Source organism: Rana temporaria, chromosome 2, assembly GCF_905171775.1.
Source record: "Rana temporaria chromosome 2, aRanTem1.1, whole genome shotgun sequence".
NCBI classification, from domain to species: domain Eukaryota; kingdom Metazoa; phylum Chordata; class Amphibia; order Anura; family Ranidae; genus Rana; species Rana temporaria.
Genome location: NC_053490.1, coordinates 371,062,191 through 371,087,677, shown reverse-complemented (window position 1 = coordinate 371,087,677; position 25,487 = coordinate 371,062,191). Strand labels below are relative to the sequence as shown.

Genomic DNA, 25,487 nt, shown 5'->3' with positions numbered 1-25,487 from the left:
TCCTAAAACTAAGTTTCTTTTGAATATAGAAGAGGGTATCTATTAGGAATTCAATATCGATGTTGGACTTTAATTAGCAGCATAAAAGTGCTGTTGGTATTATTTTATCAATGAGCTTTTCTAATATTTATAGCTAACTACATGACAATAATTTCATGATAATTCAGATAATTTCTTACTTAACATAATTAGTGGTACCGGGGCTGCATTTACATCTCAGGAGCCTATAGGCAGAGAATTCTGAAGCGCCCCCCTCAAAAATAGACAGCAAAACAGACTTTCTTTCCTAGATAAATTGACGCAAAGGTCTAGGAAACGTCAAATTTCAGTAAAAAATAAATAAAAAATCACACTTAAGTGAATTTTAGGGCAAACAAACCCAATAAACTACCCACATTTTGGGAAAATATAAAAGACAAGTTTGTACCGAGTAAACAGATACCCAACATGTCAAACCTTTAACTTGTGTGCGCCCTATAGGTGACGCTTCAAAAGCCCCCTATAGGGTCAGATGACCTATAAATGAATGCGTCCGGGGTGCCTACATGTGAAAACAGTGCTTGCTATACACATGTTACATATCGCCACACACGTAAAAGTAAGAGAAATAATAGCACAAGACCTCCTAATACTAAACTGATGTTTACGGAGGAGGTCTTGTGCTAGAATTATTGCTCTCAGTTTTACATGTGTGGTAATATGTAACATGTGTATAGCAATTACCGTTTTCACATGTAGGCACTCCGACGCATGCATTTATGTTCATACGGGGGTGAGGGGGGGGCTCGATATTTTTTGGGGGTGGATTTTATGTGCTCGGGTGTAACTTTATTTTTTGCAAAAAATATATATATTTTTCCCATCACATATAGGACCAAAAAGTCCAATATTTGATGATTTTTAGGTGACAGGTTCTATTTAATGGGAAGCGGGGTCTAAAAAACCCTGCATGCCTTCTCTGGGCTCCACTGGATGTATTGCAATGCACATTGCATTGCAATACATCCTTTCCCGGCTATGCTAGCCAACAAGGAGAGGAGGAGAGCGGACATGTGTCTGCTGTTCTCCCTTCCCTCCACCCGCCGGCACCCGCCATGTCAGTTCAAGACAGGCGTGCATGCAGTGCAATCGGCAGCAGTGCCGCCAGGTTAGGCCAGGGGTCTGCCTGTCAGTTTTACAAACAATCCCGATTGCTGCAGCCAGAAGTTCTAACTTGCTGCATACTTGTTTCAAGTCAGTGTCTTTGAAAGTACTAAAGACAGAAGAACAGAATTTTGGCAAGGCAACTATGATTTACAATGGCAGTATACATATGATAATGTTTTCTGTGTTTGCAGTAGGGCTGTGAAGAAACTCATTTTCAAAGTTCATAATACAGGCAGCAGGTTTTTGATGAGAACAGATCTTGGCAAGATGTTAGCCCTCTAATGTAAACACCCAACTGATCTTTCTAAGCTGTTAGAAACAGACTAAAACCCAACTTCAGAGTCTTTGCCTTGATCTTTGAGAAGGAGTAACTTCACATTAAAAGCAGCTAGATACTGTAAAACATGGATGGCTTGGTTTAAACCTTTTTAAAACTTGGTGAATATGTGTATAGTTTAATTACCATGGTCTGGGCACAGTTTTACTTTAACCCCTTTCACATGTAGTGGCACAGGGTTGGGCATTATGCTATGCTGCCCCATATAAATGACTATGAATGGAATATATTTTGTGCAAGCAGCATGTTTAGCACAAAATATTCTCTTAGCACTGTGACTGCCCTGTCACTAAAGGCTCCTGGTCACACAGTGAAGATCTAGAGCCAGTAGGATGGCCTCCCTATCATGTGATCACTGTTTGGCCTCGTACACATGACCGAGTTTCTCGGCAAAAACCAGTAACTTGCTGTTTTTTTTTTTTTGCCGAGAAAACCGGTCGTGTGTACATTTTGACGAGGAAACTGTCGAGGAACTCGTCGAGCCAAAAAGAGAGCATGTTCTCTTTTTCCTCGATGGGAATGGAGAAAATTGGCTCGCTGAGTTCCTCGATAGCCTAACAAGGAACTCGACGAGCAAAACGATGTGTTTCGCCCATCGAGTTCCTCGGCCGTGTGTACGAGGCTTAACAGTCAACCATGTTGATTGCATGTTCAGGAGCCTGCCCTACCAATGCTAAGATCCCTTTGAATAGAAAAATGACACAGCCTGAATTGAAATAACACTAAACACACAGGTGGGAATGATGCTGAGTGCAGGAGACATCCTGTAATTTTTGCGCCTCCAGTGCTGTTCCCTGTGTGCAGAAATACACTGAGATTTGATATTATAAACAGATTTACTGAGTTCTGAGCTTTGCTGTCAGACAAACTTGGGTTGGTATATTGAAAAACCCAATAGCTTATGACTTCTATCGGTTATAAGAAAAAACAAAGTTTCATGTGAAATACACAAATTAATCAGGAACACAATCCCAGCAAAAACTGAAAACCTATACTGTATGGGCTAGATTCAGGTAGCTCGGCGCATCTTTCTGCCGGCGTAGCGCATCTCATATGCGCTACGCTGATGTAACACAGAGAGGCAAGCAGAGTATTCACAAAGCACTTGCTCCCTACGTTGCGCCAGTGTAACGTAAATTCCTCGGCGTAAGCCGGCCTAATTCAAAGTAGGTGGAAGTGGGCGTGATCCATTTAAATGAACCGTGACCCCATGCAAATGATGGGCCGAATGAACAGCGCATGCGCCGTCCCGTGGACGCATCCCAACAGCGTAAAATACGGCGGCTGTTCCCTGGTCCATACCTTAACATGACTTACCCCTGCTTTATGAGGCTTACCTTTACGCCGGACGTACGACTTACGTAAACCGTGTATATGAATGCGCCGGGCACAAGTAAGTTCGTGAATCGACGTATCTCCCTCATTTGCATATTCAAATCGTAAATCAATGGAAGCACCCCTTGCAGCCAGCGTAAATATGCGCCGACGATACGACGGCGTAGGAAACTTATGTCGGTCGGATGAAGCCTAATTTCAGGCGTATCTATCTATGGGCACGGCGCATAGATACGACGGCGCACATTTACACTTACGCGGCGTATCTGGAGATACGCCGCGTAAGTGCTACGTGAATCCAGGCCTATGTGTCATAAAAAAGAAACATCTCTTACAGTATCCAGCTTTGCTATGCAAATACGTATTCTGAACTACAGTATGATGCACCAAATGTATTAAAGTTTGACATGTTTCAGTAGTAATAATGTGTTGAAATCAGCACTAAAAGCAGAACAAAGTATAACTTAGATGAATATGAAATGTTGCAGTAAAAATGAGAATGTTTACAATTTGATTTCCAGGTATTCCTGCTTACAGTCTTACGGCATGGGGAGCAGTGGAACAAACCTTCCAACGGTCACGCACTTGGAGCTGCAGGATTCCTCACTGACTAGCTTGGATAAGCCTTCTGAAGAGGGTGCACCTGGGTACTATCTGCCATTTTGTGACATGCTGTACAGTGGTGATGGAGGAAACTGGGTTCCCAAAAGTCTCTTGTCAAGTGCACAAAGAGAAGCTCAAAAGGAACCTGAGCAATGCCCTGTTATAGACAGTCAAGGACTTCATCATGAGCTGGAATACCAAACATCACTACACCTAGAGGAACATTCTTTGGAACAAATGCAGACTATGGTTGTAGGGGAAGTTTTAAAAGATATTGAGACAGCATGCAAACTACTCAATATATCCGCAGGTGAGTGGAACATCTCTGTTGTGCACAGTCACATGTGGATTGCTATACAGCTTGATTAAAAAGTTCATTTATAAACGAAAACCATGCAGATAATTTGAATATGATGTGCTCTATGAACGTATGCAAGGGCAAACCACAGTCTAATGCCTTGTACACACGATCGGAATTTCCGAAGAAAAAAGTCACACTGAATTTTTTCGTCGGATATTCCGACCGTGTGTGTGCCCCATCGGATTTTTTCCATTGGAAATTCCGACGGACTTAGAAAGAGAACATGTTCTCTTTTTTTCCAATGAAAAAAAATTCTAGCGGAAATTCCCTTTCGTCTGTGTGGAACTCCCAGAAAAAAACATGCATGCTCAGAATCAAGTCGGCACATGCTCGAAAGCATTGAACTTAATTTACCTCGGCTCGTCATAGTGTTGTACGTCACCGCGTTCTTCACGGTCGGAAATTTGGTGTGACAGTGTGTATGCAAGACAGCTTGAACGGAATTCCGTTGGAAAAATCCGTCGGAGTTTATCCCGACGGAAATTCCGATCATGTGTACGGGGCATTAGATTAACCAGTGGGATATACTAAAGATAAGTTACCTTTTGCTCCAAGATTAGGGAAACAGATGGGGAGGGGAACAATTAAGAAAAGCTTTAGGCTGGGTTCACACCTCTGACGGATGTGGCTCGAAGCAGGGGTCCAGTGCGTCCCTGTTCTCCGTTTCAGGGACAAATCAGGGCCGAATTTTTGCCTGAATTCGGGCCGAATCAGGGCTGAATTTTTGCCTGAATTCGGCCCTGAAATGGAGCCAAAGGCGCACAGCGTTCCTGTGCAAGCCGCTCCACAGCCACAACGGCTCCATAGAGAGCCGATCACAATCTCCTGTCATAGGTGTAAACCCAGCCTCACTGAGGTAGTAAGGGAATTGCCTTGTTGGTCTCTATTTCTAAAAATTTGATTTCCATGACTGTCTTTATTATGGCTAGTGGTTTTAGTGCTTTCTGAGTCACTGATGTAGAACCAGGAATCATATTAAGAGGTATGACTATACTGATCTGCACGGTTGTTGCAGGTTACGGTCAGAAAATAGCCATATATTATACAGCTTTTTTTCTCAACAATCCCCACTAACTAAAATACAAAAAGCTAAAGAAGATCATCTCTATAACCCCAAAGATTAAAGCATGCTTAGAAGAAATACAAAAGAATGTGCTATAAATAGAAAATGCATTTAAAATGTTACTGTAAAACAGTACGCTGTTGCATAAGCACTAAATTATTACAAAATATTTATCATGATTATGCCGATAATCAAAGGATAAGAAAACAAGTTCCTAAATGCTATTAGTATTCTAGGCTGCACCGCTGTTTGCCAAAATTACACCAATTAACAGCTCAGTTGTTCAGATAAAGCAAGCCAATGCAAAGCATTAGATATACAGTATCTCACATGGAATCACTGAGCTTATTCTTTACTTTGAAACCCATTGTCTTTTCCCTACTTACACATTGCCAACCTCATGTTTTCCATTTACCAGTTCAGAGATGTGCTGTTTCAGCATTTAACTTGGAATCCCAAGATATTTATAATGTTAATTTTAAGCTCCTTGAGGGCAGGGTCTGATGAGAATGAAGTATGTAAAGTGCTGCGCAAATTGTTGGTGCTATAATCAATTTATTGCTTTCAATACGGATATGTTGTTTTGGGATATAACAAAAATGCAAACTAATAATGTCAGTTCCAGGGGCAGCGCTAGAGCTCTAGTAATTTTTTTTTTTTTTACTGCTTTTTTATTTTATTTTATATAAGTTGGGGAATCCCCCAAGTTATAAAAAATGAATTATATTATCTAAAGTACAACACTAAGACACCTTTCACACGGGGCGGATCCGCTCAGCGGACTCCACTAGCTCAGTGGAGGATTGCTCTGTTGATCCCTGCTGAGCAGGCGGATTGTAAGTCTGTCTCTACTCACTGTGCAGGGACGGACCTGTCAGAGCCCCGCTGTTCTCAATGGGGGCTTTTGTTCGTTTTCATCTGATCCGATCCGCTGGACGGATGGCAAAATTATCGTCAGCCGGCTGTTTTCAGCGGATCTTGTAGAATAGGATGGCAGGCAGGTGTCAGCGAACACATCTCCGCTGATATCCGCCTGCCCATACAAGTCAATGGGTGGCCTGCTTGGATCCACCTGAAAAAAAGACAGGCAGATCTTTGTGGGCCGATCGTGTGAAAGGGGCCTTGAAAGGAAAAAAAAATATGTCACATAGTAAGCAGAAACAATGTAATAATAATACATATTGTAGCCCCCTTGGGGAGGGCCGGTGCAAGGATCTTTGACACCCTAGGCGAATCCTAATTTTGCGCCCCCCCCCTCCCCGCTGTGCCCCTGACATCACTTTACTCTGCCCTTGCAACACATGTGACCTATCTGACACCCCCCTTACCTGACACATACACTGACCCCCCTCACCTGACACACTGACCCCCCCTCACCTGACACACTGACCCCCCCTCACCTGACACACTGACCCCCCTTACCTGACACATACACTGACCCCCCTTACCTGACACTGACCCCCCCTTACCTGACACATACACTGTGACTGGCCCACCTGACTCTCACACACACCACACAGACAGAACCCCCACTCGGCACTCCACAGACAGTGTAATGTAGTTCAGAAGGGATCCGTCCTCCTCCTACCTCGGCTGTTTTTTTTAGCTTCATCGTCATCGACCATCATCCAGTCTCTGCTCAGGGGCCAGGCTAGCGCCATCCTCCCGCTCCACAGTGTCCCCGCCGAGACCAGGCCAGCGCCATCCTCCCGCTCCACGGAGGTCAGCTGCTCCTCTCAATGCTCCGGGCTCCCATCTCCATTGAGCCCCGCCCCTCCGCTGCACACACAGACACACAGCGCTGCACCAGAGGGACAGGCTAGAGCAAAGGAGTCCCGGAGCAGCGCTGTGTGACCGGTCTAGAAGATGTAACAGTGCAGCAGGGCGCTCAGCGGGACACATGAGGGATTAGTGGTGGCGGCGCACAACGAGCGATTAGGAGAGGAGAGCCGAGCTCACACAGAACAGGGGCTGTGGTTGCGCCCAGGGCTGGCCTTAGTTGTTCAGGCGCCCTGTGCGAGCAAAGCCTGTGGCGCCCCCCCCCCCCCCTCTTCACCGATAGATAGATAATTTTGAAAAAAAAAGAAAGAAAGAAAGGGAGGAGAAAGAAAGGGAGGAGAAAGAAAGAAAGGGAGGAGAAAGAAAGAAAGGGAGGAGAAAGAAAGAAAGGAAGGGAGGAGAAAGAAAGAAAGGGAGGAGAAAGAAAGAAAGAAAGAAAGAAAGAAAGGAGAAAGAGAGAAAGAGAGAAAGGGAGAAGAAAGAAAGAAAGAAAGAAAGAAAGAAAGAAAGAAAGAAAGAAAGAAAGAAAGAAAGAAAGAAAGAAAGAAAGAAAGAAAGGGAGGAGAAAGAAAGAAAGAAAGAAAGAAAGAAAGAAAGAAAGAAAGAAAGAAAGAAAGAAAGAAAGAGAGGAGAAAGAAAGAAAAGAAAGGGAGGAGAAAGAAAGAAAAGAAAGAAAGGGAGGAGAAAGAAAGAAAGAAAGGGAGGAGAAAGAAAGAAAGAAAGAAAATAAGAAAGAAAGGGAGGAGAAAGAAAGAAAAGAAAGAAAGAAAGGGAGGAGAAAGAAAGAAAGAAAATAAGAAAGAAAGGGAGGAGAAAGAAAGAAAAGAAAGAAAGGGAGGAGAAAGAAAGAGAAAGAAAGAAAGGGAGGAGAAAGAAAGAAAGTGAGGAGAAAGAAAGAAAGAGAAAGAAAGAAAGAAAGAAAGAAAGAAAGAAAAAGGAGAAAGAGAAAGAGAAAGAAAGAAAGATAGATAGAAAGAAAGGGAGGAGAAAGAAAGAAAGGGAGGAGAAAGAAAGAAAGAAAGAAAGAAAGAAAGAAAGAAAGAAAGAAAGAAAGAAAGAAAGAAAGAAAGGGAGGAGAAAGAAAGAAAGAAAGAAAGAAAGAAAGGAGAAAGAAAGAAAGAAAGAAAGAGAGGAGAAAGAAAGAAAGAAAGGGAGGAGAAAGAAAGAAAGAGAAAAGAAAGAAAGAGAAAAGAAAGAAAGAAAGAAAGAGAAAAGAAAGAAAGAAAAAAGGAAAGGGAGGAGAAAGAAAGAAAGAAAGAAAGGGAGGAGAAAGAAAGAAAAAAAAAAAAAAAAAAAAAAAAAAAAAAGGAAGAAAAAAGAAAGGGAGGAGAAAGAAAGAAAGAAAAGAAAGAAAGAAAAGAAAGAAAGAAAGAGAAAGAAAGGGAGGAGAAAGAAAGAAAGAAAGAAAAAGGAGAAAGAGAAAGAAAGAAAGATAGATAGATAGATAGAAAGAAAGAAAGAAAGAAAGAAAGAAAGAAAGAAAGAAAGAAAGAAAGAAAGAAAGAAAGAAAGAAAGAAAGAAAGAGAAAAGAAAGAAAGAAAGAGGAAATAAAGAAAGAGAAAAGAAAGAAAGAAAGAAAGAAAGAAAGAAAGAAAGAAAGAAAGGGAGGAGAAAGAAAGAAAGAAAGAAAATAAGAAAGAAGGGAGGAGAAAGAAAGAAAGAAAGAAAGGGAGGAGAAAGAAAGAAAGAAAGGGATGAGAAAGAAAGAGAAAAGAAAGAAAGAAAATAAGAAAGAAAGGGAGGAGAAAGAAAGAAAAGAAAGAAAGAAAGGGAGGAGAAAGAAAGAAAAGAAAGAAAGAAAGAAAGAAAGGGAGGAGAAAAAGGGAGGAGAAAGAAAGAAAGAAAGAAAGAAAGAAAGGGAGGGAGGAGAAAGAAAGAAAGAGAAAGAAAGAAAGGGAGGAGAAAGAAAGAAAGAAAGAAAGAAAGATAGATAGATAGATAGATAGATAGATAGATAGATAGATAGATAATCTGACAGATAGATAGATAGATAGATAGATAGATAGATAGATAGATAGATAGATAATCAGATAGATAGATAGATAATCAGATAGATAGATAGATAATCAGATAGATAGATAGATAGATAGATAGATAGATAGATAGATAGATAGATAGATAGATAATCTGACAGATAGATAGATAGATAGATAGATAGATAGATAGATAGATAGATAGATAGATAGATAGATAATCAGATAGATAGATAGATAGATAGATAGATAGATAGATAATCTGACAGATAGATAGATAGATAGATAGATAGATAGATAGATAGATAGATAGATAGATAGATAGATAGATAATCAGATAGATAGATAGATAGATAGATAGATAGATAGATAGATAGATAGATAGATAGATAATCAGATAGATAGATAATCAGATAGATAGATAATCAGATAGATAGATAGATAGATAGATAGATAGATAGATAGATAGATAGATAGATAGATAGATAGATAGATAGATAGATAATCAGATAGATAGATAATCAGATAGATAGATAGATAGATAGATAGATAGATAGATAGATAATCAGATAGATAGATAGATAGATAGATAGATAGATAGATAATCAGATAGATAGATAATCAGATAGATAGATAGATAATCAGATAGATAGATAGATAGATAATCAGATAGATAGATAGATAGATAATCAGATAGATAGATAATCAGATAGACAGATAATCAGATAGATAGATAGATAGATAGATAGATAGATAGATAGATAGATAGATAGATAGATAGATAGATAGATAGATAGATAATCTGACAGATAGATAGATAATAGGTAGAGAGAAAGAAAGAAAGGTGAAGAGAGAGAGAGAGAGAGAGAGAGAGAGAGAAGGGAATGAAGGCCACCCCTACATCAGTGTACAGTGTACTCACTCACTGGATGGATATCACACTCCTCCATCTTTCCCTTCTGTTTGCTGTGCTTAAAAATTCACGCCCACATCCCCTGTATGCCGGGGAGAGTGGGCGGGGCAGACACAAGGAGAGGAGGGGAGGAGTAAAAGCAGCTCCTCTCCTCTAACTGGCTGTGTGGGCAGCAAGGGGAGGGGATAGATGTCAGAGCTGGCTGTGATACGCCCAGCTCATCTCTCTCTCTGGAGCTCTCAGTGTGCTCCGATCCCCCTGCTGATCTGTCCCACTCGCAGCTGGCGCTTGCGCCCTAGGTGGTAGTGCGCTCCAAGCGGCTGCTTACTTCGCCTAGTGGTAGCGCCGGCCCTGCCCTTGGGTGAACATAAGAGAAAACAGTTTAGCATTTAAAGGATATGAATGGCTACAGTGCATCCGTAAAGTATACAGAGTGAGTAACTTGTATAGCGCAACAAATGCGAACTTAATCGCCTCAAGGCGCTTGCATCCAGCGTTGTCCTTATCCTTCAGAAGAGGTGGGTCTTTAGTTTTTTCCTAAAAGCCCAATGGTTTTCTTCCAAGCGGATGGTCGTGGGTAGAGCATTCCAAAGCCGGGGTCCTTGGACTGCAAATCTACGTTTTCCCTTTGTAGCGGGATTTAGGGATTTGGAGAAGGTTTTGGTTAGTTGACCGGAGCACGCGCTTGGTGACGTAGGGTTTTATTTTCTCACGTACGTATTGAGGAGCGTTACCCTGTGTACATTTGTGGGTGAGGAAGAGCGTCTTGAAAGTCACCCGGTCCTGTATGGGCAGCCAGTGGAGGGACCTTCAAGACCGGAGAGATTTATTCCCACGGTTTTTTACCTGTTACCAGTCTGGCTGCCGTGTTCTGGGCGACTTGTAGACGTAAAATCTGATATTTTTGTAGTCCTAAGTAGAGGGAGTTTGCGTAGTCGAGTCGTGAGTTGATGATTGTTCCAACCACTACTGCTGTGTCCTCTTCTGGGATGAAGGGGATGAGTCTACGTAGCATGCGGAGAAGATGATGAGATCCGCTGACTACTGACCCTATTTGTGCATTCATAGTCATGTCTGAGTCAAAGATGACTCAGAGTCTTTTGACTTTGTTGCCTGGCGCGATGGTTTGTCCGAGGATGGTGGGTGGTGTCCAAGTGGTCCTAGAATTAGATTTCCGATTTGCGTGAAGGATGAGGAGTTCTGTTTTGGATCCGTTGAGTTTGAGGGAGCTTTCAGTCATCCAATTATCATTCAGTGTGAGGCATTTTCCTAGTTCATGATATTGGTCTTTTTTGTTGGTGATTCGAAAGTAAAGCTGCGTGTCGTCAGCATAGGAGTGTTAGCGCAGGTCCTGTTTGCTGATGATTTTGAGGAGCGGGCGGATGTAGATGTTGAAGAGTGCAGGTGAAAGGGGTGATCCTTGAGGGACTCCGCATGTAATGGTCCGTAAAGCCTCCAAGTTTCACGGTCTAAGTGCGATTTTCTAGGAAAGATGCAAACCACGGTAGGGCTGAGTCTGAGACTCCGGCTACTTCTTTGAGTCACGTGAGTAATGTGTTGTGGTCTACCGTGTCGAAGGCTGCACTTAGGTCCAGCAGCACTAGGAGACAGGTTTCTCCGTCATCTGCTGCTTCGAGGGCATCATCCCATATCTTGAGAAGAGCGGTTTCTGTCCCGTGGCCTGGGCAAAAACCTGATTGTAGTGGATCTAGGAGTTTGTGGTCGTCCAGATGGGGCTGAAGCTGTTGTACTACTGCTTTCTCCATGATCTTGGAGATGGTGTTCAGGCTTGTTACCGGTCTGCGATGGTTAGGGTCCTTGGGGTCGAGGTTGGGTTTCTTTAAGAGGGGTTTAATTATGCCTTGCTTGAGGGTGATCGGAACCATGCCTTCCCTGAACGATTGGTTTATGATGTGTGTTATGGTGGGTGCCAAGATGTCGGTGCATTCTTTCAAGAGTTTTGTAGGAATGAAACACAGCGCTTCACTTTTTCCACATTTTGTTATGTTACAGCCTTATTCCAAAATGGAATAAATTCATTATTTTCCTCAAAATTCTACAAACAATACCCCATAATGACAAAGTGAAAGAAGTTTGTTTGAAATCTTTGCAAATTTATTAAAAATAAAATACGGAAAAATAACATGTACCTAAGTATTCACAGCCTTTGCCATGACACTCAATATTTAGCTCAGGTGCATCCTTTTTCCACTGATCATTCTTGAGAAGTTTCTACAACTTGATTGGAGTCCACCTGTGGTAATCTCAGTTGATTTTACACGATTTGGAAAGGCACACACCTGTCTATATAAGGTCCCTCAGTTAACAGTGCATGTCAGAGCACAAACCAAGCCATGAAGTGCAAGAAATTGTCTGTAGACTTCCGAGACAGTATTGTATCAAGGCACAGATCTGGGGAAGGGTCCCAATTAGCACAGTAGCCTCCATAAATGGAAGAAGCTTGGAACCACCAGGGCTCTGACCAAGAACTCGATGGTCACTCTGACAGAACTCCAGAGTTTATCTTTGGAGAGAGGAGAACCTTCCAGAAGAACAACCATCTCTTCAGCACTCCACCAAATAGGCCTGTATGGTAGAGCGACCAGATGGGGTATTGTTTGCAGAATTTGCAGAATTTTTAGGAAAATAATACATTTTGGAATATGGCTGTAACATAACAAAATGTGGAAATAGTGAAGCGCTGAAAATACTTTCCGGGGGGGAAACTGTACATCATGCTGAAGTTGGGCCTAAATATGCATGATTAAATACAGCAAAATATTTATTTTGTGCATATATAGCATGTCACAGTTGTTCTGACTACAAAACATGCTTTAAATACTTTCCCCCGGTGAGAATCTCCAAGACACACATAACCCTCAGCACAAAGGGTCATAAAAAAATAAAACTCTTCCATTAAATATTGTTTTTGAAACACAGAATGTAGATATAGAGTAAACATCTTAGCCCACTTCACTAAAGTAGTTGGGGACCACTTGGCAACCAGCAACTGTTGTACAATGTAGACTTTGGTCAGGAATATGTAAAATACAGCAGAACAGGGAGTGTTTTATGGGTGTGTACTGTGCAGAATGGTAAGTGTAGAACCCCTTATATTGAAGATCTGTAAAAATAAAGTGGCCATTACGTTGCTGATCAATGATGAAGTGCCCTCTTACTTTGGTAGCCAGTAAAGAAGTGCATTCTTAAGCTGGCCATAAATGGATCGATGTTCGGCCGAATCAGCAGACCCGACCGAATTTCAATCCACCTATGGTCGTTCCCATTCTAATTATCAACTTCTCTTGAACTGGCTTGTTGGAAAGTTTTCCTTTGATCAGCACTGCAGTTAATCAGATGCAGCGCTGATCAGTTTATTCTGACAATGGAGAAGTCCACTGCCAGAATGCAATAACACAGTGGGCAGGATTCCTTCATCCACCTTGCTTGTGTGGATGGGGTGATTTGCTCAGTTTATTTTTTATTTTTTCAACAGCTTGCTGGCTGATTGAAAAAAAAATTATCCATGTATGGCCAGCCTTAGGTTGGTGGTCAATAGTTCCCCCTTAACAATGGTGGTCATTTTCTCCACTACATTGATGTAATTTCTTTGCTACGTTGGTGTCAGCAGAAAATGGTATGCATTTAGTTGAACAGTGTTCATGGAATTGAAAAAGCTAGTAGAGTTGGCGCCAGCCTAATAAATTCTTATAGTGTGAGTGTGCTTACCAAATACATACTCTAAAATAACCATAAATATGGAAAAATTAATGAATATAAATAAAAAGTAATGAAAAATTAAATAAAATTAAATACAAAAAGTGCACGTGAATTGTGCTATAAATAAAAACAGTCCATGTGCAACTGTGTTCTCTTTAGAGAAGTGCTGGAGTTTGCATAGTAAAAAGTGCTTTGTGTCAAATCCAACGCTGTTGACGTGTTAGAGTGAGTGAGTAACTTATATAGCGCAACAAATGCAAACTAAATCGCCTCAAGGCGCTTCCCTGCGTTCCACACAGTGACCCCTCCTGCTGTGCTCTTGGGTGGCCCGCACTCACCAGATCCTCCACCCCTTCTTGGGGTGAAACACTTTCACAGTGTATGCCCTGTGCGGCACTCTGGCAATTTCTCGTCCCCCTGCATTGCTGCTGAGGTTTTCAATGTTAGCTCATATACAAAAGAGAGGAATCCCAATAGTGTGATACCATTTAACAAACGTTTTTCTTTATTGATAAAACTAGGTACTCACATTTTAGGCAGTTTAACCACTTGCTGCCCGCCAATGACAAATTGACGTCGGCAAAGTGGTTGTAGAATCCTGAGTGGACGTCATCGCGGCGATCGTTGTTGCAGGGTGTCAGTCTGACACCCCGCAACACTGAACAAGGTAAAGAGTCTCTCACGGAGACTCTTTACCACGTGATCAGCCGTGTCCAATCACGGCTGATCACGATGTAAACAGGAAAAGCCGGTAATCGGCTTTTCCTCACTCGCGTCAGTCAGACGCGAGTAGAGGAGAGCCGATCGGCTGCTCCTGTGACAGGGGGGGTTTGTGCTGATCGATTATCAGCACAGCCCCCCCGGGGATGCCCACTGGACCACCAGGGATGCCCACTGGACCACCAGGGATGCCCACTAGACCACCAGGGATGCAAAAAAAAGGTATGCCACCCTTGACCACCAGGGATGAGAAAGACACAAAAAATGGATGCCAATCAGTGCAGCAATGGATGCCAATCAGTGCCCACAATGGGCATCACTGATTGGCAGGCATTGTTTGGCACTGATTGGCATCCATTGGTACAACACATACGATAGTGCCCATCTATGCCCATCCATGCCACCTATCAGTGCCCATCCATGCCGCCTATCAGTGCCCATCCATGCCGCCTATCCGTGCCCATCCGTGCCGCCTATCCGTGCCCATCCGTGCCGCCTATCCGTGCCCATCCGTGCTGCCTATCTGTGCCCATCTGTGCCACCTATCCGTACCCATCCGTGCCGCCTATCCAAGCCCATCCATGCCGCCTATCCGTGTCGCCTATCAGTGCCCATCCGTGCTGCCCATCAGTGCCGCATATTAGTGCCCATCAATGCCACCACATCAGTGCCACCTCATCGGTGCCCATCAGTGCTGCCTTATCAGTGCCCGTCAGTGCAGTACCATCAGTGCCCATCAGTGAAGGAGAAAACTTACTTATTTACAATGTTTTATAACAGAAACAAAAAAAACATTTTTTTTCTAAATTTTTGGTCATTTTTTTTTTTTTTTTTTTGCAAAAATTAATTTCCCAGAGGTGATCAAATACCACCAAAAGAAAGCTCTATTTGTGGGTACAAAATGATACAAATTTAGTTTGGGTACAGTGTAGCATGACCGCGCAATTGTCATTCAAAGTGCAACAGCGCTGAAAGCTAACAATTGGTCTGGGCGGGAAGGTGTATAAGTGCCCTGTATGGAAGTGGTTAAACAAGCGATATAAACAATCGTTTTGCGGAAGTGTGTAGTGACAGCCGTGTGTTTGCTCAACCGGTTTCGTCATCCGACGTCATCTGGAGCGCCTCTGTTCATGACCTAAGAGGAATGGTTAAAAAGAACATGAGCCTCTTCACTGTATATACTGCACACTCCGTTTAACTTTTCTGATGTTAGGGTTGGTCAGAAAAGTTTAACTCTTAATTTTAGAATAAAAAAAGAGGGACAGAATTTGACAGGGTGTGCAGTACGCTGTGCTGAAAAGTAGACATGACTAAATTGTGCTGAATACTAGGCGTGGTGTAAAGGGGGATGGCTGATAATGAGTATGTAATATACAGCTCAGCTTGCATAGTGCTCCATGTGGAGTTCCATACACATGAACGGAATTTCCGTTGGAAAAAAAGAGAACCTGTTCTCTTTCTAAGTCCGTCGGAATTTCCGACGGAAAAAGTTCGATGTGGCATAGACACGGTCAGAATATTCCATCTGACTTTTTTCATCGGAAATTCCGATCGTGTGTACAAGGCATAAGGCCTGATTCACACCTATGCATTTTTTGCGCTTTTTGAATTTTGCAGATTTGCACTCCAGTCCAGTTACCATGGTCTCCTATGGAACACGTTCTGTAGTGCAAATCTGCAAAATGCAAAAAGCACTAAACCGCTGGGTTAGATGGACTTATAACCTTACAAAGTTGTTAATTCTGAAGGCGATGGCACGGGCACCCAAAGGCAGCCACATTGGACCTAAATGGCATAAACTTGTGAGCAGGCTGTCAATTTCCAGTATGCGTGACCAGCACGTGCAGCTAAGCCCCCACCCACAGAGAGAGCTTCACCTACCCATTGTTTCCAGCACCCAAGCTCACATGTTGTCCACGTGCACGGATGCTGGCCAAAGTCCTCACTGACTCATCTTCCTGTTCCATAGTCCTGTTAACCCCTTATACCCCGGATTACCACTCATGTAGGGCCCTGCAATTTTGTCCTGGTCATCTGAGGCCTATGTCACATGGGAGCCCTGGTCACCTGTCGCATATAATGTGAGGGGGTTCTCGCTCACTGCCAGGAGGGTGAATTCTGTCTCCTAACCACCATCTTCTCCCGAGCCGACCAGGCCTGCACAGTTAGAAATTCTTGCAAGCTAAAATGAATCACATGAAATAGTCCCTAAAACATATTAATAGCTCAACAATCGTTCCAGAAATCATTGCAAACACTTGCCTTATATCCTCCAGCTCATGTTGTGACCGTATCCATCATATGTGTGGGCATGTGAATCCCAGTTCCTTTTTCTTCCTGGTTTTCAGGGAGAGGTGCATGCTGGGCGATTTTTAGGCACATTAATGCCCAGAGACTCCTGGGAAATGAGTGTCATCATCATAGCTGTTGGTATCCAAGACCCTGGTTGGCTCCTTCCTTCACAATATAAAGGAATAGGGGCTGAGCCAATCCTAACAGAGCTCCTCCCCTATAAAGTGGGATGCCAACCTGAGTAGGATAAGTCTTTATGCGATTAAAAAGCTTTGTTGAGGGTTGCATTTTTTTAATACGAAAATAAAATGAAATAATTTGGGGGATTAACATACCCATAAGACATTTTATTTATACAAACGAAAAAGTATGTTGATCAAGTCTAAATATTTTAGAAATAAACAATTCAGAAGGAGTGATTCACACCAGGACCATGCGATGCCCACGTGTTCCAATGCTGTGTATTTTAACAGCTCATTCATTTGAATAGGCTGCATAACACACTGGACCATAGGAAAAGTGTTTGCACTACTTTTAGAAATGCACTGCACCCAACCACATGGTACTGCGGTACCATGCACCTTGATGCCCACAATCATACTGTGTTTGCAATCTGCACTTGGAGTGTCATGAACAATACATTGGCACCTGCATGCAGATCAAAAGGGCGGTGTGATCACCTGCATTGCGGGAAAAGCGCACGAAACGGGCTGAGAACACCACTGAGATAGAGCATTCTGTTTTCTAAGCGTGCACAGCAAACGCTGTTCATGTGCAGACTAGCTCTTTTTAGCTGAAATTCTGTACAGATTGAAAAGAGATGGGAAGGGATGGAGAAGGTGGCCTTCTCTATGGAAAAATAGTGGCCTTATAATCTCTTTCCTATTGGCAACATATCCTATTTTTCCAGCCAGGCCAGTACAAATACTGCCCAGACAGTAACTCTAGAGGGGGGCAAAAGTAACTCAACTGACTTATTCACTTATGTGTGTAATTTAAGCTTGAGCTATTGAACTCTATAAATGTTTTTTTTTCTTCAGTAAAGTGGTAAAGCATAACCTGGTAATTATGTAAAAAACAGCTAATAGCTCCACTTTTTGGCTGGAAAGGATTAAATATTAAAGTGGTTGTAAAGGTTTAAATATTTTTTTTAAAATAACAAACATGTTATACTTACCGCCACTGTGCAGTTCGTTTTGTTCTGGGGTCCCTCGGAGGCTGTCTTGGCTCCTCCCCGCAATAGCTAACCCCTTCTTGGAAGCTCTATCCCTAGGGGGTTAGCTTGCGGGCGCGCTCCCTGTCATACACGCTGGGTCCATAGACACAGAGTGTATGACTCGGTCCCGCCCCTCGGCGGCCATGTCATTGGATTTAATTGACAGCAGCGGGAGCCAATGGCTGCGTTGCTATCAATCTAGCCAATCAACGCTGAGAAGCAGTGGAGAAGAGGACGCCGGGGGATGCACACAGCAGGTGAACAGGCTCAGGTAAGTAAAACGGGGGGGGGGCTGGGGGACTGCGGGACTGGGTGTTCCTATTTGATTGACAGGCTTCCGACGGTTGCATACATCGCGTCACGAGTAGCCGAAAGAACCCGACCATCGGTGCGGCTCTATACGGCGCCTGGGCGCACCGATGTTCGGCTACTTTCGGAAAATCGTGACGCGATGTATGCGACCGTCGGAAGCCTGTCAATCAAATAGGAACGCCCAGTCCCGCAGCCCATACCCGGAAGCGGCGGAGAAGATCTATCTCTAAAACGGTAAGTACTGCTTCTATTTAAAAAAAAAACCCGATTCCCCTTCACAAAATGAGCCTCAATCTAATATAAAAAATTAAGTTTTTGGGTGAACCTCCACTTTAATGGTGTCTTAGTCTGTAGGGTTCAACTCAGTTGGCCCACCCTTTGCAGCTATAACAGTTTCAACTCCTCTGGGAAGGCTGTCCACAAGGTTTAGGAGTGTGTCTATGGGAATGTTTGACCATTCTTCCAGAAGCACATTTGTGAGGTCAGGCACTGATGTTGCACGAGAAGGCCTGGCTTGCAGTCTCCGCTCTAATTCATCATAAAGGAGTTCTATCGGATTGAGGTCAGAACTCGGTGCAGGCCAGTCAAGTTCCTCCACCCCAAACTTGCTTATCCAGGTGTTTATGGACCTTGCATGTCCCAATACTTTTGACAATATAGTGTATCAAACAGGTGACTCTCCACTGCATCTCCTCTGTCACTGCTAGCAACTTAGTGCGTCTAGGTATGAAACAACATGTGACCTCCTCCCATTATGCAGTGCTTAGGCCTATCAATTAGCTGCTAGGCCTGAGTCACATGAAAGATGGGTCACATGCTTCCCTACACTGGGTATTTTGTGGCAGCGGCTACAGAGGAAGGAGCATGATTGATCACTGCAGAAGTGAATATTCTTGTGTCGGCAAAGTGACTTTACACAGAAAAGGGCAAAGTGACAGTGTCTATTTGGGGCTTAGCCCATACAGCATATAAAAACAAGTATTTCTCAGCATCCAGGAGCATCCAGGTTTTACTTTCTCTTTTGCTCCCTGAAAATTAAAAGCATAATGGGCTAGTATGCATTGCATGCTAGCCCATTATGTGACACTTACCTGTAAAAGAATCCAGCGATGTCCCCTGTCCCCCATCTTCTGGCCCCTCCTCCTTCCGGGCCGCGGACTCCAGCTCTGTAATTCGCCAGAGCCGCGTGACGTTACTCCTGCTGAGCCGCCATTAACGGCACAGGCTAGGTAAGAAACGTCACAGAGTTTTGTGTCTTCCCAGCGAATGCGCCGGTTACATTATCGGCGGACTACAAGTGAAATATCTCCTAAACGGCGCACGTTTAGGAGATATTTCCACTACCTACCTACCTAAGCCTTATTCTAGGCTTACCTATAGGTGGAAGTCACAAAAAAGGGTTTACAACCACTTTAAAGTTACAGTAAGAACCATTAACACCCATATTCAACCCTCCTAGATTAGAGCAGCAATGTCTCTTCATTGAGCTTTTAGCATGTTATAGCTAGCTACAGAAGGATTCAATTTTCATTAAGCTTGCTAAAAGCTTCTTAAAAGTGAACCCGAATGTTGTCCATGCTTGCCAAAATAACAAGTTCACTTTTCTGTAGCGGCATTTACTTATCTTCCACTTACTCTGCACTTTAATCTACTGCAAGAGCAGAGGAATATGTATCATTCTTTCCACTTCCCGACAATGTGCAGGTCCTCTTGTGGTACAGCCCACTCCTGCTTACTTATCTCCTGCACATACATTAATATCCTCCACACTCCTCCTGCACATAATCCCCCCATTTACCACACTTCTGTCCTGCACATACATTAATATCTTCCACGCTCCTCCTGCACATACATTAATATCCTCCACACTCCTCCTGCACATACATTAATATCCTCCACACTCCTCCTGCACATACATTAATATCCTCCACACTCCTCCTGCACATACATTAATATCCTCCACACTCCTCCTGCACATAATCCCCCCATTTACCACACTTCTCTCCTGCACATACATTAATATCCTCCACACTCCTCCTGCACATAATCACCCCATTTACCACACTTCTCTCCTGCACATATTTCCCTTTCCATACTGTACCCTCTGCACTCCTCGTCTGTTTATACTGCCTGCTGCTACACCCTTCACACTCCACTCTTGACCTTACTGCCTGCTGTCATACTGCCTGCACTGTTCCCTTACACATGCCCCCTGCTGTCTCCTCTCCTGCACATACTGCCATTTGTCATGCTTCCTGGCGCTCTCTCCTCTACATGCTACCTGCTGTCATACCCCCTGCTCTCCTCTCCTGTACATGCTACCTGCTGTCATACCCCCTGTACTCCTCTCCTACACATGCTACCTGCTGTCATGCCCCCTGCTCTCCTCTCCTGCACATGCTACCTGCTATCATACCCCCTGCACTCCTCTCCTGCACATGCTACCTGCTGTCATACCCCCTGCACTCCTCTCCTGCACATGCTACCTTATATCATACCCCCTGCACTCCTCTCCTGCACATGCTACCTGCTGTCATACCCCTGCACTCCTCTCCTATACATGCTACCTGCTGTCATGCACCCTGCACTCCTTCCCTGCACATACTTCCTGCTGTCATACCCCCTGCACTCCTCTACTGTACATGCTACCTGCTGTCATACCCTCTGTACTCCTTCCCTGTACATGCTACCTGCTGTCATACCCCCTACACTTCTCTCCTTCACATGCTACTTTCTTTCATACCCCCTACACTCCTCTCCTGCACATGCTACCTGCTATCATACCCCTGCACTTCTCTCCTGTACATGTTACTTGCTCTCATACCCCATGCACTCCTCTCCTGCACATGCTACCTTCTGTCATACCCCCAGCTCTCCTCTCCTGCACATGCTACCTGTTGTCATACCCCCCTGCACTCCTCTCCTGCACATGCTACCTGCTGTCATGCCCCCTGCACTCCTTCCCTGCACATACTACCTGCTGTCATACCCCCTGCACTCCTCTCCTGTACATGCTACCTGCTGTCATAACCTCTGCACTCCTTCCCTGTACATGCTACATGCTGTCATGCCCCCTGCACTCCTCTCCTGCACATACTACCTGCTGTCATACCCCCTGCACTCCTATCCTGCCTGCACATACTACCTGCTGTCATACCCCCTGCACTCCTCTCTTGCACATGCTACTGGCTGTCATACCCCCTGCACTACTCTCCTGTACATGCTACCTGTTGTCATACCCCCTATACTCCTCTCCTGTACAGGCTACCTGCTGTCATGCCCCCTGCACTCCTCTCTTGCACATACTACCTGCTGTCATATCCCCTGCACTCCTCTCTTGCACATGCTACCTGCTGTCATACCCCCTACACTTCTCTTGTGCACATGCTACCTGCTGTCATATCCCCTGCACTCCTCTCCTGTACATGCTACCTACTGCTATACACTCCGAAATACATATACTACTCACTAAATCCTTACTTTAGTATTGTTTATTATAGTGTATCTCCAGCCTTTCCAATGATGGAGTGGGGACTCTGCTAGTGTAAAATAAAAATATTAAAATCAATCTAAAATCACACACTTTTTACAAAGTCGTATGTTTATACACACTTTGAATATATCAACTGCACTCACCAGTAAATGTACTTTGCTAGTAAATGAGTACATTTCAGTTATTTCTCAGGGGTAGAAACAGTTTTGTTGCCTCCAGACACAAAATATTCAAAGCAGTTAAGTGGGAAAGCGAGTTTTTCTAGGCGGGGTGAGAAAGTAATAGGCTAATGTTAATATGTACGTAATTAAGCAGCTGTGTGTGTTTGGATATATTATTTATTCTTTTTTTACATTTATATACAGGATTAAAATTACTTTTACTTCCCTTTGTGACCTATCTGATTGCACTGTAAAGGCTTATGGAGATGGGCGTTGCTTTCTTGCATATGACGTGTCTTTCAAACACGTACCAAACACAGGTCAGCAGATTCCCATTTACCTGAAAAGGAACTGATCTCTGGAAGTTGTGCCAGAGAAAAAAGCAGGCAATGGGCAAGTAACTAGTCACCATTATTGCCTGAGGTCTCCCTGCAGCTCATATTTTCCCCAATACCGATTGTGTCTCTGTGTATGGGCAGACATCTTGATCGAGGAAGTGTCTTGCTTCTTTATTTCAGAGCCTCTATGAAGAACAACAGCAAGAGGCACAATCATGGGCATCCGCTCCATAGGGCAAGGGGTGTTGTTTGCCCCCCCCCCCCCTGGAATTGCCAGGGAGAGCCAGGAGCAGGGCCGAACTGGCCCTGGGGCCGATTTAAGCAGTGACTGCAGTGCTTCCCTCCCCTCTAGTTGTCCCTTATTTAGAGTGCCTGTCCCTCTTCTGGAATCAAATCCATTTGTCCCTCATTCCAAAAGATTCCTCTTTTAGACCTGAAATAAATATACTGTCAATATAGTGTAGTGTTTCAGTCAAAGGAAAGGGGTGCTGTGTAATGTAAAGGGGTCCAGTGATGCAGGGTGTTGTGTAATGTAAAGGGGTCCAGAGATGCAGGGTTCTGTGTAATGTAAAGGGGTCCAGTGGTGCAGGGTGCTGTGTAATGTAAAAGGGTCCAGTGATGCAGGGTGCTGTGTAATGTAAAGGGGTCCAGTGATGCAGGGTGCTGTGTAATGTAAATGGGTCCAGAGATGCAGGGTGTTGTGTAATGTAAATGGGTCCAGAGATGCAGGGTTCTGTGTAATGTAAAGGGGTCCAGTGGTGCAGGGTGCTGTGTAATGTAAAAGGGTCCAGTGATGCAGGGTGCTGTGTAATGTAAAGGGGGACAGTGATGCAGGGTTCTGTGTAATGTAAAGGGGCCCAGAGGTGCAGGGTGCTGTGTAATGTAAAGGGGTCCAGTGATGCAGGCTGCTGTGTAATGTGAAAGGGTCCAGAGCTGTGAGGTGCTGTATAATGTAAAGGGGTCCAGAGCTGTGAGGTGCTGTGTAATGTAAAGGGGTCCAGAGCTGTGAGGTGCTGTGTAATGTAAAGGGGTCCAGAGGTGCAGTTGTGGAGAGGGGGTACACAGTAGTGACAAAGAGATATTGAAAGATGCAGGGGGCACAGTGGGGTGTTTTTCCATTTTAACATGGGGGGGCGCTTTTAACCCCCGCTAGCGGTCGAAGAAAGGGTAAAATGCAACTGTGTATCCCCGCTGGCAAAGCGCCCCCCTCTGAAAAAAATTCAGCGGATGCCCATGGGTACAATAGGGATATCACCAAATCTCACTCCAGTTTTCCTGAGACTTAAGCCTCGTACACACGAAGCGGATTGTTTGTTGGCAAACTGTTGGACTAAAATCTGACCGTTAGTATGCTCCAAATTGTCATCCAACTTTCGGCCAACAAATGTTGGATGACATGCTAGTAAATTTTCCGTGGACAACGATCTGTTGTCAGATTTTCTGATGGTCAATACACAAGTCCATCACACAAAAGTTTTTTAAGGCTTTTCCCCCTTAAATTTTACCGGTGATCTGCCCAGTAACACGCATTCTGGATTATAATAGAGCTAATATGCCGCAACTGGGAGTCAAACATTTAGCTCATGGTTGCGGCGTGGCCCCATTGACATGAATTACCAGCTATCTTTAGCTATTTTGCAAAGAAGAATAGGCTAAAATGTCACTCTCTAAATGTGCAAAGCCGGTAGAGACATACGCCAAAAGACTTGCAGCTGTAATCGCAGTTAAAGGTGGTTCTACAAAGAATTAACTCAGGGGGGCTGAATACCACACCTTTCAGAAATCTATTTGTAAAAAATTTGGAAAACCATTTATCATAATCCTTCCACTTCACAATTATGTGCCACATTATGTTGGTCTATCACATAAAATCTCAATAAAATACATTCATACGCGCACAAGCTCCATGAACCCGACCGCTCTACGGAGATATAGAGCGGTGAGATGCTAATGTAAACAAGCATCTCCCCGCTCTGCCTAGAGACAATGACACTGATCTCTGCTCCCTGTAATCGGAGCGGGGATAAGTGTCATGTCACACACAGCCCATCCCTCTACAGTAAGAAACACTCACTAGGGCACACTTAACCCCTACAGCGCCACCTAGTGGTTAACCCCTTCACTGTCAGGCCCCGTACACACGGTCGGACAAAACCGATGAGAATGGTCCGACGGACCGTTTTCATCGGTTCACCGCTGAAGTGGCCTGATGGTCTGATGTGCGTACACACCATCAGTTCAAAATCCGATCAGGTCAGAACGCGGTGACGTAAAACACACGACGTGCTGAATAAAACGAAATTCAATGCTTCCAAGCATGCGTCGACTTGATTCTGAGCATGCACAGGTTTTGAACCGATGCTTTTCTGTACTAACCATCGGTTTGGTCCGATCGGGCAGCGGTCCATCGGTTCGGTTTTGAAGCATGTTTTAAAATTTTGGACCGAAGGAAAACAGACCGATGGCCTATACACACGGTCGGTTTGGTCCGATGAAACGGAACTTCGGTTTATTTTCATCGGTTTGGTCCGACCGTGTGTACGGGGCCTCAGTGTCATTTTCACAGTAATCAGAGTATTTTTATAGCACTGATCGCTATTAAAAATGACAATGGTCCCAAAAATGTGTCAAATGTGGCCGCCATAATGTCACAGTCACAATAAAAATTGCTGATCGCCGCCATTACTAGTAAAAACAAAAATATTAATAAAAATGTCATAATACTATCCCCTATTTTGTAAACGCTATGGCCCAGATTCTCAAAGGAGATACGACGGCGTATCTCCAGATACGCCGTCGTATCTCTGAGTCTGGGCGGATCTCTTACGCTGTCGGATCTTAACTGCATATTTACGATGGCCGCTAGGGGCGTGTACGCTGATTTACGCCTAGAAATATGTAAATCAGCTAGATACACGAATTCACGAACGTACGCCCCTCCGACGCAGTACAGATACGCCGTTTACGTTAGGCTTTTCCCGGCGTAAAGTTACCCCTGCTATATGGAGGCGTACATGCGGCGTACCAATGTTAAGTATAGCCGTCGTTCCCGCGTCGAATTTTGAAAATTTTACGCTGTTTGCGTAAGTCGTCCGTAAATGGGGCTGGATGTAATTTACGTTCACGTCAAAACCATTACGTCCTTGCGGCGTATTTGGAGCAATGCACACTGGGATATGTCCACGGACGGCGCATGCGCCGTTCGTTAAAAACGTCAATCACGTCAGGTCACATAACATTTACATAAAACACGCCCCCCTGTTCCACATTTAAATTAGGCGGGCTTACGCCGGCCTATTTACGCTACGCCGCCGCAACTTACGGAGCAAGTGCTTTGAGAATACTGCACTTGCCCGTCTAAGTTGCGGAGGCGTAACGTAAATAGGATACATTACGCCCGCTCAAAGATGCGCCGATCTACGTGAATCTGGGCCTATAACTTTTGTGCAAACCAATCGATAAACGCTTATTGTGATTTTTTTTTTACCAAAAATATGTAGAAGAATACGTATCGGCCTAAACTGAGGAAAAATGTTTTTTTGAATATTTTGGGGGGATATTTATTATAGCAAAAAGTAAAAAATATTGAATTTTTTCAAAATTGTCGCTCTATTTTTGTTTATAGCGCAAAAAAATAAAAACCGCAGAGGTGATAAAATACCACCAAAAGAAAGCTCTATTTGTGGGGAAAAAAAGGACGCCACATCGTACGACCGCGCAATTG

General features: G+C 43.9%; 1 protein-coding gene across 5 annotated transcripts in view; it reads left to right on the top strand.

Moving 5' to 3' along the window:
- SPDEF (SAM pointed domain containing ETS transcription factor) overlaps positions 1–25,487 on the top strand; it is a 51,035-nt gene that overhangs the window by 2,584 nt on the left and 22,964 nt on the right. For all 5 annotated transcript variants that reach the window (XM_040337773.1, XM_040337772.1, XM_040337776.1 and 2 more), the window contains one exon: positions 3,340–3,731. In XM_040337773.1, the coding sequence (XP_040193707.1) occupies positions 3,340–3,731 (392 nt within the window). The remainder of the gene's footprint in view (positions 1–3,339; positions 3,732–25,487) is intronic.